At 43.0% G+C, this 16,087-nt stretch overlaps 1 protein-coding gene across 8 annotated transcripts in view; it reads left to right on the top strand.

Annotated features, from left to right (window-relative positions):
* The window catches only part of hao2 (hydroxyacid oxidase 2 (long chain)), a 60,317-nt gene that overhangs the window by 36,422 nt on the left and 7,808 nt on the right, over nucleotides 1-16,087 (top strand). For 7 of the 8 annotated variants that reach the window (XM_087992772.1, XM_087992769.1, XM_087992773.1 and 4 more), the window contains 2 exons: nucleotides 1,138-1,356; nucleotides 5,402-5,560. In XM_087992772.1, coding sequence (XP_087848898.1) covers nucleotides 1,138-1,356; nucleotides 5,402-5,560 — 378 coding nt within the window. The remainder of the gene's footprint in view (nucleotides 1-1,137; nucleotides 1,357-5,401; nucleotides 5,561-16,087) is intronic. The other variant, XR_015758853.1, reaches the window with a different exon arrangement.

Below are 16,087 nucleotides of genomic sequence, written 5' to 3' on the forward strand. Positions count from 1 at the left end.
AACCAGTTTCTAGACCCAATATTGACAGGCACAAAGCACTGAGTGAACTACAAGCTTCCACTGATTGCTCTTTGGTAACATGACATATACTATTGTTATCATGCAAGTTAAGGTTGTTCTGCTATAACACGTGTTTCATTAACGAATTAGCTGTTATACCATTGACGGATTGGGGACACTGTTGCTGAAGCACAGACATTCAAATGTGTTGGCTGTAATGTGATAACATTACCAAAACTTTAAACACTGTTTCTAAAGTGTGATCTTTCCATAATGTGGGGTTATACAAGAACGCAACCATCATGTTAGAGAAGAACTACCTGTAGGAGGGTCACTAGGTTGATTCTGGAGTTGAGAGGGTTGGCTTATGAGGAGAAATTGGGTAGACTGGGTGTAAACTCTTTAGAATTTAGAAAATGAGAGGCAATCTTATAGAAGATTATAGCATATCATAAAATAGAAACAGAGTGGTTGTTTCCACTGGCAGGTGAAACTAGAACTAGGGGCATTGCCTCAAAATAAGGGGGAGCCGATTTAGGACTGAGTTGAGGAGGAATTTCTTCACCCAAAGGGTTGTGAATCTATGGAATTCCCTGCCCAGTGAAGAAGTTGAGATTACCTCACTGAATGTTTTTGAGGCAAAGATAAATTTTTGAACAGCAAAGGAATTAAATTATGATGTGTGGGCGGGTAAGTGAAGCTGAGTCCATGAACAGATCAGCCATGATCTTATTGAATGGTGGAGCATGTTAAAAAGTCATATGGCTTATTTCTACTCCTATTTCTTATATTCTTATGCTCTATGTTTGCTTACTAAGTCACAAAAATTATTAGACAATTATTTCTATTTAAGTTTTGGTTAGGCAAAATTCTTGCTTCAAACCAATAATCTTAAACTCAGTTATTTGCATGGGTATAAACTATTTGCTTTTTGCCACATAGCTGATACTGAAAAGTTATCTGTGCATCGAGTTAAGAAACCATTGATAGACACCTAGGTCATCAATCCCAATTGAGATAAAATTGAGCCAAAAGGATTGAAAGTATCTGGGTGAATTACACTGCTCTTACAATCTTTAAGTTGTGTTTCACACTGATTCTCACTACTGAAATATAACTATTCTTCTGTACAAACAGGATCATAGTGAAGTAGAGCTGTATGGAGTACCAGCCAATTCTCTGGATCCGTCAATCTGTTGGAAAGATATCTGCTGGCTTCAGTCATTAACTCGCCTGCCTATAATTATTAAGGGCATTCTAACCAAGGAAGATGCAGAACTGGCAGTGGAACATGGTGTCCAAGGTATCATAGTGTCAAACCATGGAGGCAGGCAGCTTGATGGAGGCCCAGCTACGGTCAGAAACATTTTATCTTACTTTCCTTCGTTAACCCATGACTAAACTTTCACCTTGAAGCAGTGTTACTGTTATTGCATGGCAAACACAGCTGCCAATTTTCACAGGTGTCCCTACGAACAGTAAATAAGATGAATGACTTGTTAATCTGCTGCTGGTAGTGTTAGTTGAGGCAGTAATTTTGGCCAGGATACCAAATATAATTCATAATTCTTCTTCAAACAATGCCATTTTTCATCAGGCAGTATATTAAATTCATGTTTTATGCAAAGAATGTTGAGTGAAAAAAATTCCAAAACTTTCTTAGGAAACTGATGTGTCAGGTTAGATTTTAGGGGGATTTTAACATGCAGGTAGACTGGGAGAATCAGGATGGTATTGGGCCACAAGAAAGAGACTTTGTGGAGTGCCTCAGAGATGGATTCTTAGAGCAGCTGGTGCTGGAGCCGACCAGGGAGAAGGCAATTCTGGATCTGGTATTGTGTAACGAACCAGAATTGGTCAGAGACCTCGAAGTGAAGGAGCCATTGGGAAGTAGTGACCATAACACAATAAGCTTCAATCTGCAATTTGAGAGGGAGAGGGTACAGTCGGAAGTGACAGTACTTCTGTTGAATAAAGGGAATTATGGAGCTATGAGGGAGGAACTGGCCAAAGTTCAATAGTGCAATACCTTAGCAGGGATGACCATGGAGGAACAATGGCGGATATTTCTGTGTATAATGCAGAAGTTGCAGGATCAGTTCATTCCTAAAAGGAAGAAAGATCCTAGGAGGAGGCATGGGCAGCCGTGGCTGATGAGGGAAGTTAAGAAACATATAAAGTTAAAAGAGAAAAAGTATAACATAGCTAAGGTAAGTGGGAAAACTGAGGACTGGGAAGCTTTTAAAGAGCAACAGAGGATTACTAAGAAGGAAATACGCAGAGGAAAAATGAGGTACGAAGGTAAACTGGCCAAGAATATTAAGGAGGATAGTAAAAGCTTTTTTAGGTATGTGCAAGGCAAAAAAATGGTTAGGACAAAAATTGGGCCCTTGAAGACAGAAACAGGGGAATATATTACTAGGAACAAAGAAATGGCAGAGGAATTAAATGGGTACTTCAGATCTGTGTTCACTTGGGAAGACACAAGCAATTTCCCTGAGGTAACAGTGGCTGAAGGACCTGAACTTAAGGGAATTTATATTTGCCAGGATTTGGTGTTGGAGAAGCTGTTAGGTCTGAAGGTTGATAAGTCTCCGGGGCCTGATGGTCTGCATCCCAGGGTACTGAAGGAGGTGGCTCGGGAAATCGTGGATGCGTTGGTGATTATTTTCCAGAGTTCAATAGATTCGGGGTCGGTTCCTGAGGATTGGAGGGTGGCAAATGTTATACCACTTTTTAAGAAGGGTGGGCGAGAGAAAGCAGGTAATTAAAGACCAGTTAGTCTGACCTCAGTGGTGGGAAAGATGCTGGAGTCTAGTATAAAGGATGAAATTACTGCACATCTGGATAGTAGTAACAGGATAGGACAGAGTCAGCATGGATTTATGAAGGGGAAATCATGCTTGACTAATCTTCTTGAATTTTTTGAGGATGTAACTATGAAGTTGGACGAGGGAAATCCAGTAGATGTAGTGTACCTGGACTTTCAGAAAGCTTTTAATAAAGTCCCACACAGGAGGTTAGTGAGTAAAATTAGGGTGCATGGTATTGGAGGCAAAGTACTAGATTGGATTGAGAATTGGTTGGCTAATAGGAAACAAAGGGTAGTGATAAACGGCTCCATTTCGGAATGGCAGGCAGTGACCAGTGGAGTACCGCAGGGATCCGTGCTGGGACCACAGCTTTTTACAATATATGTTAATGATATAGAAGATGGTATCAGCAATAACATTAGCAAATTTGCTGATGATACAAAGCTGGGTGGCAGGGTGAAAAGTGATGAGGATGTTAGGAGATTACAGGGTGACCTGGAAAAGTTAGGTGAGTGGGCAGATGCATGGCAGATGCAGTTTAATGTGGATAAATGTATGGTTATCCACTTTGGTAGCAAGAACAGGAAGGCAGACTACTACCTCAATGGAATCAATTTATGTAAAGGGGCAGTACAGAGGGATCTGGGTGTTCTTGTACACCAGTCAATGAAGGCAAGCATGCAGGTACAGCAGGTAGTGAAGAAGGCTAATAGCATGCTGTCCTTCATAACAAGAGGAATTGAGTATAGAAGCAAAGAGGTGCTTCTGCAGCTGTACAGGGCCCTGGTGAGACCACACCTGGAGTACTGTGTGCAGTTCTGGTCTCCAAATTTGAGAAAAGACATTCTGGCTATTGAGGGAGTACAGCGTAGGTTCACGAGGTCAATTCCTGGAATAGCGGGATTACCTTACACTGAAAGACTGAAGCGACTGGGCTTGTACACCCTTGAGTTTCGAAGATTGAGAGGGGATCTGATTGAGACGTATAAGATTATGAAAGGATTGGACACTCTGGCAGTAGGAAACATATTTCCACTGATGGGTGAGTGCCGAACCAGAGGACACAGCTTAAAAATACGGGGTAAACCATTTAGGACAGAGCTCAGGAGAAACTTCTTCACCCAGAGAGTGGTGGCTGTGTGGAATGTTCTGCCACAGGGGGCAGTGGAGGCCCAGTCTCTGGATTCATTTAAGAAGGAGTTGGATAGAGCTCTCAAGGATAGTGGAATCAAGGGTTATGGAGATAAGGCAGGAACAGGATACTGATTAGGAATGATCAGCCATGATTATATTGAATGGCGGTGCAGGCTCGAAGGGCTGAATGGCCTACTCCTGCACCTATTGTCTATTGTCTACTGTAAGATGACTGTAGTAGTCGGTAGTCAGATTTCTTAACTAAACCATCACTGCATACATTTCTTAGAGCATTACCTTGGTCTCAACCACCTTAATCTGCTTTATTAACGACTTTCAGCATATCATAGGGTCAGAAGTGGGAATTCTTGCTGATGATTACACAGTATTAGTACCATTCACAATCAAAGAATCCATACCCACATGCAAAAAGACCTGGACCACATTCAGGCTAGGGCTGATGAATGGCAAATATCATTCCTAATACTTAGGTGCTAGGAAATGACCATTTCCAATGAAAGGTTCTAACATTTCATCTTTGACATTCAAAAGCATTATTATCACTGAATGCCCCTGGTATTTACTATTGACCACAAACTTAAGTAGACCACAGGGTTGCACACAGGGTAACTCATCTCCTGACTCCCTAAACAAAGTCCAGCATCTACATCTACAGTTGATGGAATATTCTCCATGCTCCTGAATTAATGCAATTGCAACAATGCTGAAGAAACTTTTTGCCAACCATTACAAAGCAGTCCATTTGATTGACATCCCGACCGCCTTGAACATTCACCCCCTCCATTACTGGCACACAGTAGCTTCAGTGTGTACTGTCTATGAGATACACTGCAGCAACTTACAGAGGCCAGATCCACAATCTCTGCCACTTAAATAGATATATGGAAAAACCATCACTTGCAAGTTCTCCTCCAGGTCATACACAATTCTGACTTGGAACTATACCATTATTCCTTCACTGCTGTTAAGTCAAAATCCTAGAACACCTTAACTGAAATCACTGTAGATATTTCTACACCGTGTTGATTACAATAGTTCAAGAAAGCAGCTCACTTATCCTTTCATCCCATGAATGAATAATTAAAAAGAAATGGAATTTTGTCAAATTATTCTATGCACTGGACTCTTTGTTACAGGGATGCACTGCAGGGAATTGATTAAGGTAAAATTGGCGGATGTGTGGAAAATTTTAATCAAGATTTCCTGGGCCAAACAATGAAAATATGTAATCCTTTCAGGAAAGACTGTGTTCTCCATAATCAAGCTATGATTATATCATGCTGGATGAGATATTGAAATTATTCAATCCAACTGAAAATTCACCACATCGTAACTAATAATCAGCAAATTTCTCTGTTAGGTTCTCAGTTATTACTGTTACTTCCAAATGACATAATGAAAGACAGTGAGTAACATCTGTTTAACATTTGCAGATAGATGCCCTATCAGAAATTGTGGATACAGTCCAAGGAAGAATTGAGGTTTATTTGGATGGCGGAATCCGTACAGGAAGTGATGTGCTCAAGGCTTTAGCTATTGGGGCCAAGTGTGTTTTCATTGGTCGGCCTGTGGTTTGGGGTCTTGTCTACAAGGTAACTAATTGATGCATTTGCCAATTATCAACTTCTGTTTCCATTGCTTCTCGCCAGAGAGAAATATCGGTAGTCTGTTGGAAATAAAGTGGGTTTTAGCACTGAGGAACTAACAGGATGGAGGAGAATTTTCTTCTTCCTTAGCCAAAACCCCATACAAATATGTAATCAAACTTATGTTTCAATTATGAAATGATTAACAGCATTACAAAATCTAACAGCATCCTTTTTAATGAATACGCCCTTTCCTCACTAATTACTTAAAATAAAATGAATAAGTGTTGAGCAACATGGGGAAGGCAGTGACTGTGAGATAAGAATGAAATTTAACATTAATTCCTCAGAGATTGGTATAAGATCATAAAACATAGGCATAGAAGTACACCATCTGCCCATCAATTCTGTTCTCTCTTTCAATGAGATCATAGCAAAATTAAGGCTTGCTGAAGATAGCATCAAATTAAAGCAAAAAGGCATTAAATGAGGCAAAGATTAGTGGTAAATCCAATGATTGGGAATTTTTAAAGCCAGCAAAAGATGACCAGAAAAAAACTAAGTGGGAAAATAACCTGTGAGGGCAAACTAACAAGTTATATACAAATGGATAGGGAGCACTTTTTGAAATAGTAACAGGAAAAGAGAGGCCCCTTAGAGAGCAATAATGGGAGAAATAATGGGAACCAGGAAATGGCAGAGGAGGTGAATAAATATCGTGACATCAGTCGTCACAACATTAGTATCTTTCCAAAAATACCAAGTAATCAAGGGGCTAGGGTTGGGGGAAGAGAGGTGGAGGGGAATTGGGGGTGAAGTAAACACAATAACTATTGCTCGAAATAATTATAAATTATACAGGTTAGAAAGAAAAATAGAAATTGCTGCAAAAACCTCAGCAGGATTGGCAGCATCTGTGGAGAGAAATCAGTGTTAACATTTCGGGTTCAGTGACCATTCCTCACAATAGATGATAGCTCAGAAAATGTTGGTTTATATGCAGAAGACAGGTTGGGGGAAGGGGATAAGGAGTAAATGAAGGGTGGGGATAGAGCCCAAAGAGAGAGAAGACAGTTGGACAATGGAGTGGATAACAATCTGGCTGGGAGGGTGAATCGCTGCTAATGGAAACTGTTAGCTGCTAACAATAGGTTGTGTATAATTGCAGACTATGTGATAACAAGCTCTATTCCTGATGAAGGGCTTTTGCATGAAACCTCAATTTCCCTGCTCTTTGGATGCTGCCTGACTTGCTGTGCTTTTCCAGCACCACGCTAATCTAGACTCTGGTTTCCAGCATCTGCAGTCCTTGTTTTTGCCTATGTGGTAACAAGGCCTGGTTGTGGGGTTGGGGTCCAGGGCATGGGAGGGTTCAGGCCCTAAAATTATTGAACTCAATACTGAGTCCAGAGAGCTGCAGGGTCCCCTAGTGGAAAATGACGCATTGTTCTTCCAGCTTGTGCTGAGCTTCGCTGGAGCACTGCAGCAAGCCTGAGACAGAGTTGTTGGCCAGAGAACAGGGTGATGTGTTAAAGTGGCAGGCAACTGGAAGCATAGGGTCTTTTTTGTGGGCAGAATGTAGGTGTTCAGCGAAGGCATCACCCAGTCTACACTTTGTTTCCCCAATGTAGAAGAGACCCCATTGTGACGGTGATTTTGTGATGTGCAGGTAAAGCAATGCTTCACCTGGAAGGTATGTGTTTGGGCTCTTGGATACTGAGGATGAAGGAGGTAAATGGGCAGGTGTTACACATTTGGCGATTCCAGGAGAAGATGCCATGGGGTTGTGGGGGGATTTTGGGAGTAAAGGAAGAGTAAACCTGGGTGTCCTGGAGAGAACAGTCCCTGTGAAAGGTGAGGAGAGGGAAATGTATGTCTGATGGTTGCATCTAGATGGAGGTGGTGGAAATGGCAGCTGATGATGTTATGAATGTGGATGCTGGTGGGATAGTAGGTAAGGACAAGGGGAACCCTATCACTGTTGTGGGAGAGGGGAAGAGGGCAGAATTTTGGGAGATGGATCAAACCCGGTTGAGACCCCTGTCAACAATGGTGCTGGGGGAGTCCTCAATTGAAGAAGAAAGTGGGCATTTTGGAGGCTCCCTTATTGAAGTTGGCCTCTTCATATGCAACGGAGCATAAGCAACGGAGATGGAGGAACTAGAAGAATGGAATGGAGTCTTCACAGGAAGCAGGATGCGAAGATGTATAGTCCAGGTAACTGTGGGAGTGGGTGCATTTATATTGGATATTAGTGCTCAGTCTATCCCCAGAAATGGAAACAGAAATGTCGAGGAAGGGGGGAGTCAGAGATGGACCAGGTGAAAGTGAGGGTGGATTGGAAATTGAAAGTGAAATCGATAAACCCTCCCAATTCCAGACGAGAGAGGGAAGCAGCACCAACGATATCACTCATATATCTGGGAAAATGTTGTTGGTGGGGTCCAGAATAGGACCGGAGCAAGGAATGTCGCACATACCCCACAAAGAGACAGGCATAACTGGGGCCCATTCAGGTACCCATGGCCATCCCTATGACCTGAAGAAAATGAGAGGAGTTAAAAGAGAAGTTGTTGAGGGTGAAGACGAGCTCGGCCAAATGGAGGAGGGTGGTGATGGATGGGGACAGTTCACGCCCTTGTTCCTGGAAGAACCAGAGAGCCCTGAGCCCATCCTGGTGGGGGATTGCCTGTCCGTGATAAAGAGGAGGGGGCTGGAGCCTGCAAACTGGAAATTCCAAAACTGGCATAAAGCATCAGATTCGGGTAGTCTGGCATTATACACTACCTGTTGTTAGCTACTAACAGTCTCCATTAATAGCCATTCACTCGCAGCCAGATCGATACCACTCCTTTGTCCGTCCAATTGTTTTTTTTCTCTTTGGGCTCTATCCCCACCTATCACTTACTCCTTCCTCTGACCCTATCTTCTGCATATAAACTGACATATTCCTAGCTACCATCTGTTCTGCGGAAGGGTCACTGAACCCAAAACACTAACACTGATTTCTCTTCACAGATGCTGCCAGAACTGTTGAGCTTTTCCAGACACTTCTGTCTTTGTTTCTGATTTACAGCATCCACAGTTCTTTCGGTTTTTGTACAGGCCAGAGTCTGATAGGTCCCCTGGACTTGATGGGTTGCATCGAAGAATTTTAAAAGAAGTAGCTATAGGATGCACTGGAAGTAAACTTCCAGAATCCCTAGATTTGGGAAAAGATTAGATTAGATTTCCTACAGTGTGGAAACAGGCCCACTAGCCCAACAAGTCCACAATGACCCTCTGAAGACTAACCCACCCAGACCCATTCCCCAACCCTTGACTAATGCACCTAAAACTATGGGCAATTTAGCATGGCCAATTCACCTGACCTGCACATCTTTGGATTGTGGGAGGAAACCGGACCACCCAGAGGAAACCCACGTAGACACAGGGAGAATTTGCAAACTCCACACAGACAGGCAGACAGTCACCTGAGGTGGGAATCAAACTGAGGTCCCTGGTGCGGTGAGGCAGCACCGCTAACCACTGAGCCACTGTGCCACCTGTACAGCTCTAGAGGATTGGAAAGCTGACAAACTAACACCATTATTCAAAAAGCGAAGGAGACAAAATAAATCAGGTAACCGTAGGCAAGTTAGCTTAACATTTGTCATTGAGAAAATGTTAGCATATATTAGACAGGATCAGACAGCAGGACTTTAGAAATACATAACAAAATATAACAGTGTCAACATGATTTCATGATGGGTAAATGTTGCCTGAAAAATGTATTACAGTTCATTCAGGAGGTACGAGGCAGGATATATAAAGGGGAACCAGTCGATGTAGATTTCCTGAAAGTGTTTGATAAGGTACTGCACATAAAGGTACTTAAAAAGTTAAGAACCCATTGTGTTGGGGTGGTATATTAACATTGATAAAGGCTTGGCTAACCATTAGAATATAGAGAAAAGGACATTTTCAAGATGGCAACCTGTAATTAATGGAGTGCCACAAGGATCAATGCTGTGTCCACAATTATTTACAATATATATTCATGACTTGGATGACAGTGTTAAAAATCACACAACTCCAGGTTATAGTCCAACAGGTTTATTTGGAAGCACTAGCTTTTGTAACACTGCTCCTTCATCAGATGGTTGTGGAGTATAAGGTCGTACGACACAGAATTTATAGCAAAACTTTGTAGTGTGATGTAACTGAAATTATATATTGAAAAAGACCTGGATTGTTTGTTAAGTCTCTCATCATTTAGAATCGGCATGTTGGTTTCAGTTATTTCATATGTAAATCGCAAAACTTTTCCAAAAGTTAGATTCTCAAGTGAACTTTAATAATAGATGCCATGTTGGCCCAGATAATACATTGAAAAGGTGTGAGGTGCCCTGTGTGAGGCTGTCTGTGCCCAACGTTCCGTCAGATTCGAATCTAAAAAAGGGATTTACAGAATCTTACGTGGATTCATGCAGTTTTTGAGCAAAATAAAATGTAATCCTGCAAGTACAAATTCACCCCACAAACTTATGGGTGTGTGTGCGCATGTGGCTGTGTGTGTGTCTGTGTGTAGGGGGGGCATGAGTGTCTGAGAGTGTGTTTGAATGTGTATGAGTGTGAGTCTAAAGGGGTATTAGTCTGTGAGAAGATGCTTGTGTGAATGTGGGAGTGTATGTATGAGCGTATGAGAGAGGGTCTGTGTGTGTGTGTGTGTGTGTGTAGAGCAGTGGAGTCACCTGTAGTGTGACATGAACCCAAGGTCCCGGTTGAGGCGATCCCCATGGGTACCGAACTTGGCTATCAGCCTCTGCTTGGCCACGTTGCGTTGTTGCCTGTCCTGAGGTTCACCTTGGAGGATGGTCACCCATAGGTTCGAGGTTGAATGTCCTGGAATGCTGAAATGTTCTCCGACTGGGAGGGAGCACTCCTGTCTGTTGATTGTTGTGCAGTATTCATTGATCCATTGCCATAGCCCCTGCTTGGTCCTCACCAATGCACCATGCCTCAGGGCATCCTTGCCTACAGCATATGATACAGACAACGTTGGCGGAGTCACATGAGTATCTGCCACGTGCATGGTGCCCACATATCATGCAAGTGGCAGGTACCCGTGTGACTCGGCCAGTGTAGTCTATATCATATACTGTAGGCAAGGATGACCTGAGGCATGGTGCATTGGTGAGGACTGAGCAGAGGCTATGGCAATGGATCAATGAACGCTGCACAACAATCAACAGACAGGAGTGCTCCCTCCCAGTCGGAGAACATTACAGTGTTCCAGGACATTTAACCTCAGACCTTCGGGTGACCATCCTCCAAGGTGGACTTTGGGACAGGCAAAGTGGCTGAGCAGAGGCTGATAGCCAAGTTCAGTGTCCATGGGGATGGCCTCAACTGGGACCTTTGGTTCATGTCACACTACAGGTGACCCCACTGCTGTACACACACACACACACAGACAGAAACAGACACTCTTATGGACACATACACACTTCTACAGATCCATAGTCACACAGACCCTCTCTCATACACAAGCTCTTTCTCATACGCTCACATATATTCTCCCACACTCACACAAGCATCCTCTCACAGACTTATACCCCTTTATACTCACACACATACACACTCACTCACTCTCACAGACACGCATACCCCCCCCCCACCCCGCGCACACATACCCACATGCACACACACACACACACACATATATACGTTTGCAGGGTGAATTTGTACTTGCAGAATTACATTTTATTTTGCTCAAAAACTGCTTAAATGCTTGTAAGATTCTGTAAATCCCTTTTTTATATTAGAATCAATCTGACCATTGTGGCACAGAGTGTCTCAAACAGGGCACCTCACATCTTCAATGCATTATCTGGGCCAACTTGGCTCCTATTGTTAAAGTTCACTTGAGAATATAATTTTAAGAAAGTTCTGGAATACATATGAAGGAACTGACACCAACATGCCCAATTTTAAAATATGAGAGATTTACCAAATAATCCAGGTCTTTTTCAATATATAATTTCAGTTACATCATACTTTCGCTAAAAATTCTGTGCCCTACGACCTTACATTCCACAACCACCTGTTGAAGCAGCAGTGTCCCAAAAGCTAGTGCTTCCAAATAAACCTGTTGGACTATAATCTGGTGTTGTGAGATTTTTAACTTTGTACATCCCAGTCCAACATCGGCATCTCCAAATCTTGGATGAGAGTGAATGTCCTATCATCAATTTTGCTGATGACACATGAATAGGTGGCAAGTCACGTAGTGAGCTTCTTTCCATCTGATTTTTTTCCTGCCACACTGTGGACATTTGAGTCCATGTGCAGCAATGGTTTCCAGAACCAGAAGGCAATGTGTCTATATACCAGTTGGCAAACAGCCGTATAGCTTAAAGGGAACATTGGCAGTGAGTCTGCAGAGAGATACAGAAACTGGGCACAGACTTAGCTGATGAATTACAACATAGCAAAATGTGAAGTTACGCACTTTGCAGAAAGAATAGAAGAACTGAAAGTTATTTAAATGGGGGAAAACTGCACAAAGTTACAGTACAATGGGATTTGGGGAGCTTGTGCATAAATCACAAAAAGCTAGTGTCCAAGTTCAGTTGGTAATAGGGAAGGTGAATGGATTGTTGGCCTTTATTTCAAAGAGAATGGTGTATCAAAATGGAGGGGTAAAACTACACAAGATGCTACTTAGATTACACTTACTGTGAATACTGTGAACATTCTCCTTATTTAAGGAAAGAAATACTCATGTTGGAGGCAGTACAGAGAGGGTCCAATAGATTGATCCTGCTCTGCAGGGATTTTCTTGAGGAGAGATTGAGTACGTTGGACTCGTATTTGTTGGGGTTTAGAAGATTAAGATGAGACGTTGTTAAACATACATGATGATTAGGATACTTGACAGAGTAGGTCCAGAGAGATTGTTTCTCCTTGTGGGAGAGTCTAGGACCAGAAGGCAGAATCTCAGAGTAAAAGCTCACTTTGGTCTCACAAACCAGTCAACACAAATAACTAGAGCTGAAAACTTCACTTTCTCAACCTCACTTTTACTTACCCTCAGGCTAAATTCACCATCAGTCATCTCTCTTTAGTGAGAGAGCAGCCTTTGACCCTTTGGGACTTTCATTCACATATCTCCTCATTCCACATCCATAAACCTTCCAAACATCCCCCAAACCAATCCCAGGGAACCTTGGGCTCTCCAAAGCCCCTGCCACCTGCTGGTGAGGACACACCTAGCAGTCACTATAGGAACTGCAGTGCTCAATACAGGCTGAGGAGCCAGCACAACCTTCCTGCTAAAATACCATAATAATTTAGGGCCCAGCCTTGTTGGATAATTCCAAGCGTCTATGAAAGTAATTAGACAAAAGAGACAATGGATATTTTCAAAGTGATTAGACAAATGATGGTCAACCTTTGACTGTCCTTCCTCTGAGGTGAAACAGATAATCTCTGGGCAGAAATGTATCTCATGAACTCTGTTGGCTATTGTTTTGCCCACGGAATTTTCTAGCTAATTAAAATTCCTGATATTTCTGCAGTGTTTCTCCTGACCTCCTTCTGCAGTAAATTGGTAGAAATCCCCTTCCTTAGATAAATAGCCTTCTCTGTGACTTCTCCTTGATATGTTGGGAGATTTTCATACACCTATAACCTTGAGAGCTACAATAATAGGAACATTACTCCTGAAAAAGATCATACAGTGCAGACAGTTTGAAGTCCAATTGTCTGGGGTTCTGAGCCAGCGATCAGCATGTCTATATGAAAATACCTAGAGACAAGATGAGTATGTTACAGATTTGTGAATAAACAGAACTGTAGAAACATAATCTGTTGAATGTAAGACAGGATGATTCTTTGATGGGGTCAAATATCAGCCAGCAGTTTATTTGTATATTGAAAACAATAAGATTTTACCAATCTGCATTAAATAAATTGGGTCAATGGGCTAAGGAATGGCAGATGGACTTTAATTTGGATAATGCAAGGTATTGCATTTGGTAATACAAACAAGAACAGGACTTAAACAATTAAAAGTAGGTCCCCTGGGTACTGTTGGAAAGTCTGGTGCTGGAAAAGCACAGCAGGTCAGGCAGCATCCAAGGAGCAGGAGAATTGAAGTTTTGGGCATAAGCCCTTCATCAGGAATGTGGGGAGGGGAAGGGGGCTGAGAGATAAATAGGTGGGGGGTGTGGGGCTAGGGGGAATGTAGCTGGGAATGCAATAGGTATATGCAGGTGGGGGGTAATGGTGATAGATCGGAGCAGAGGGTGGAGCAGATAGGTGGGAAGGAAGATGGACAGGTAGGACAATTCAAGAGGGTTCCATCTGGGGTAGGGTGGGGGGAGGGGAGATGAGGAAACTGGTGAAATCGATGTTGATGCACATCCAAACATCTATTGTGTATGTCGCTCTCGATGTGGCCTCCTCTACACTGGGGAGACAGGATGCCAACTTGCAGAACATTTCAGAGAACACACATGCTAAACAACCCCACTACCTCGTGGCCAACCACTTCAACTCCCCGTCCCACTCCGTCAAGGACATGTCAGTCCTGAGCCTCCTGACACCTGAAGGAAGAATGTCTTATCTTCTGCCTTGGGACCCTCCAACCCCCACCCAGCACAATGTCGATTACACCAGTTTCTTTATCTCCCTTCCCCCCCCATCTCACCCAAGAACCAATCCTCAAACTTGGCATCACTCTCTTGAACTGTCCCCCCTGTCCATCTTCCTTTCCATCCTTCACTCTGACCTATCACCATCACACCACCTGCATCTGCCTAATGCTTTCCCAGCTACCTTCCCCCCAGCCCCAGTCCCCTTCTATTTACCTCTCAGCCCCTGCCCCCAGTCCCCACCGCATTCCTGATGAAGGGCTTATGCCTGAAACATCAATTCTCCTGCTCCTCGGATGCTGCCTGACCTGCGTGCTTTTTCAGCGCCACACTTTTCAACTCTGATCTCTAGCGTCTGCAATCATAATTTTCTCCATGGGTAGTGTTGTAGAACAGAGAGACCTAGGGACTCAGGTACATAATTCTTTGAAATTCGCGTCACAGGTAGACAGGGTGGGTAAGAAGGCATTTAGCATGCTTGCTTTCATTGCTCAGACCTTCGAGTGTAGGAGCTGGAACATCATGTTGAGGTTGTACAGGATGTCGTTGAGGCTGCTTCTGGGGTTCTGTGTGTAGTTCTAGTTGCCCTGCTAGAGAAAGGATCTTTTTTTAAACTGGAGAGGGTTTAGAAAAGATTTATCAGGATGTTGCTTGAACTGGAGGGTTTGAGTTATAAGGAAAGTCTAGATAGGCTGGGACATTTTTCACTGGAGTGTAGGGCGTTGAGGGGTGACCTTATAGGTTTATAAAATCATGAGAGGCATAGATAAGGTGAACAACAAATGTCTTTCCCTTAAGGTCAGGGAATTCAAACCTAGAGAACATATTTTTAAGGTGAGAGGAGAGAGATTTAAAAAGGACATGAGAGGCAATGTTTTTACAGATAGTGGTTTGTATGTGGAATAAACTGCCAGAGAAAATGGTGGATGCAGGTACAGTTATCTTTAAACGACATTTGGGATAAATTGGAATCATGGAATCCCTACAGTATGGAAACAGACCATTTGGCCCAACAACTCCACACCAACCCTCTGAAGAGTGTCCCATCCAGACCCATTCCCCTACTCTATATTTCCTCTGACTAATGCACCTAACGTACACATTCCTGAACACTATGGGCAATTAACCTTGGCTAATTCATCTAACCTACACATCTTTGAACTGTGGGAGGAAACTGGAGCACCTGGAGAAAACCCACGCAGACACTGGGCAACATGCAAACTCCACACAGACAGTCAACCGAGACTGGAATCAAACCCACGTCCCTGGTGCTATAAGGCAGCAGAGCTAAACACCGTGCCACCGTGTCGCCCTTCAACCAAGCTACAAGATTCTCTCCAAATATTCACCAAATACCCCTTGAAAACACCTTACAAATCCTTGACCACTTCTATCTAGAAAGACAAGGACAGCAGATACATGGGAACATCACCAGCTGCAAATTCCCCTCCAAGCCACTCACCATCCTCACTTGGAAATCGCTGTTTAGCATCACTGAATCAAACTCCTGAAATTCCCTCCATCAGAATATTGTGGGTCATCTACAGCATATGGACTGCAGTGGTTCAACTAGACAGCTCACCATCTCCTTCTGAAGAGGCAACTAGACACGGGTAAAATGTTGCTGGCAGTCAGCGACGCCAACTCCCATGCATAAATGTTTGAAAAAATAGCATTTTCTGAATTCTCATACTGCAGTTGCTATAAAGGTCCCACCTTTTCAACCCCTCACCTGGGGCATGTTTAAGGCTAAAGTCAAGCACTGGTTATGTCTACTTAGTGAGAGAGAGGGATTACAGTGACTTTACCTGTCAGTTATGTCACACCAAGAAGAGGAGGAACAAACAGATCTTAGGGGTGAAATTGACCACTGGTTTTAACAAACAAATCCCTA

The sequence above is a fragment of the Chiloscyllium plagiosum genome, unplaced genomic scaffold (genome assembly GCF_037043375.1).
Source record: "Chiloscyllium plagiosum isolate Xiang-an unplaced genomic scaffold, Cpla_swu_hap1 HiC_scaffold_12, whole genome shotgun sequence".
NCBI classification, from domain to species: domain Eukaryota; kingdom Metazoa; phylum Chordata; class Chondrichthyes; order Orectolobiformes; family Hemiscylliidae; genus Chiloscyllium; species Chiloscyllium plagiosum.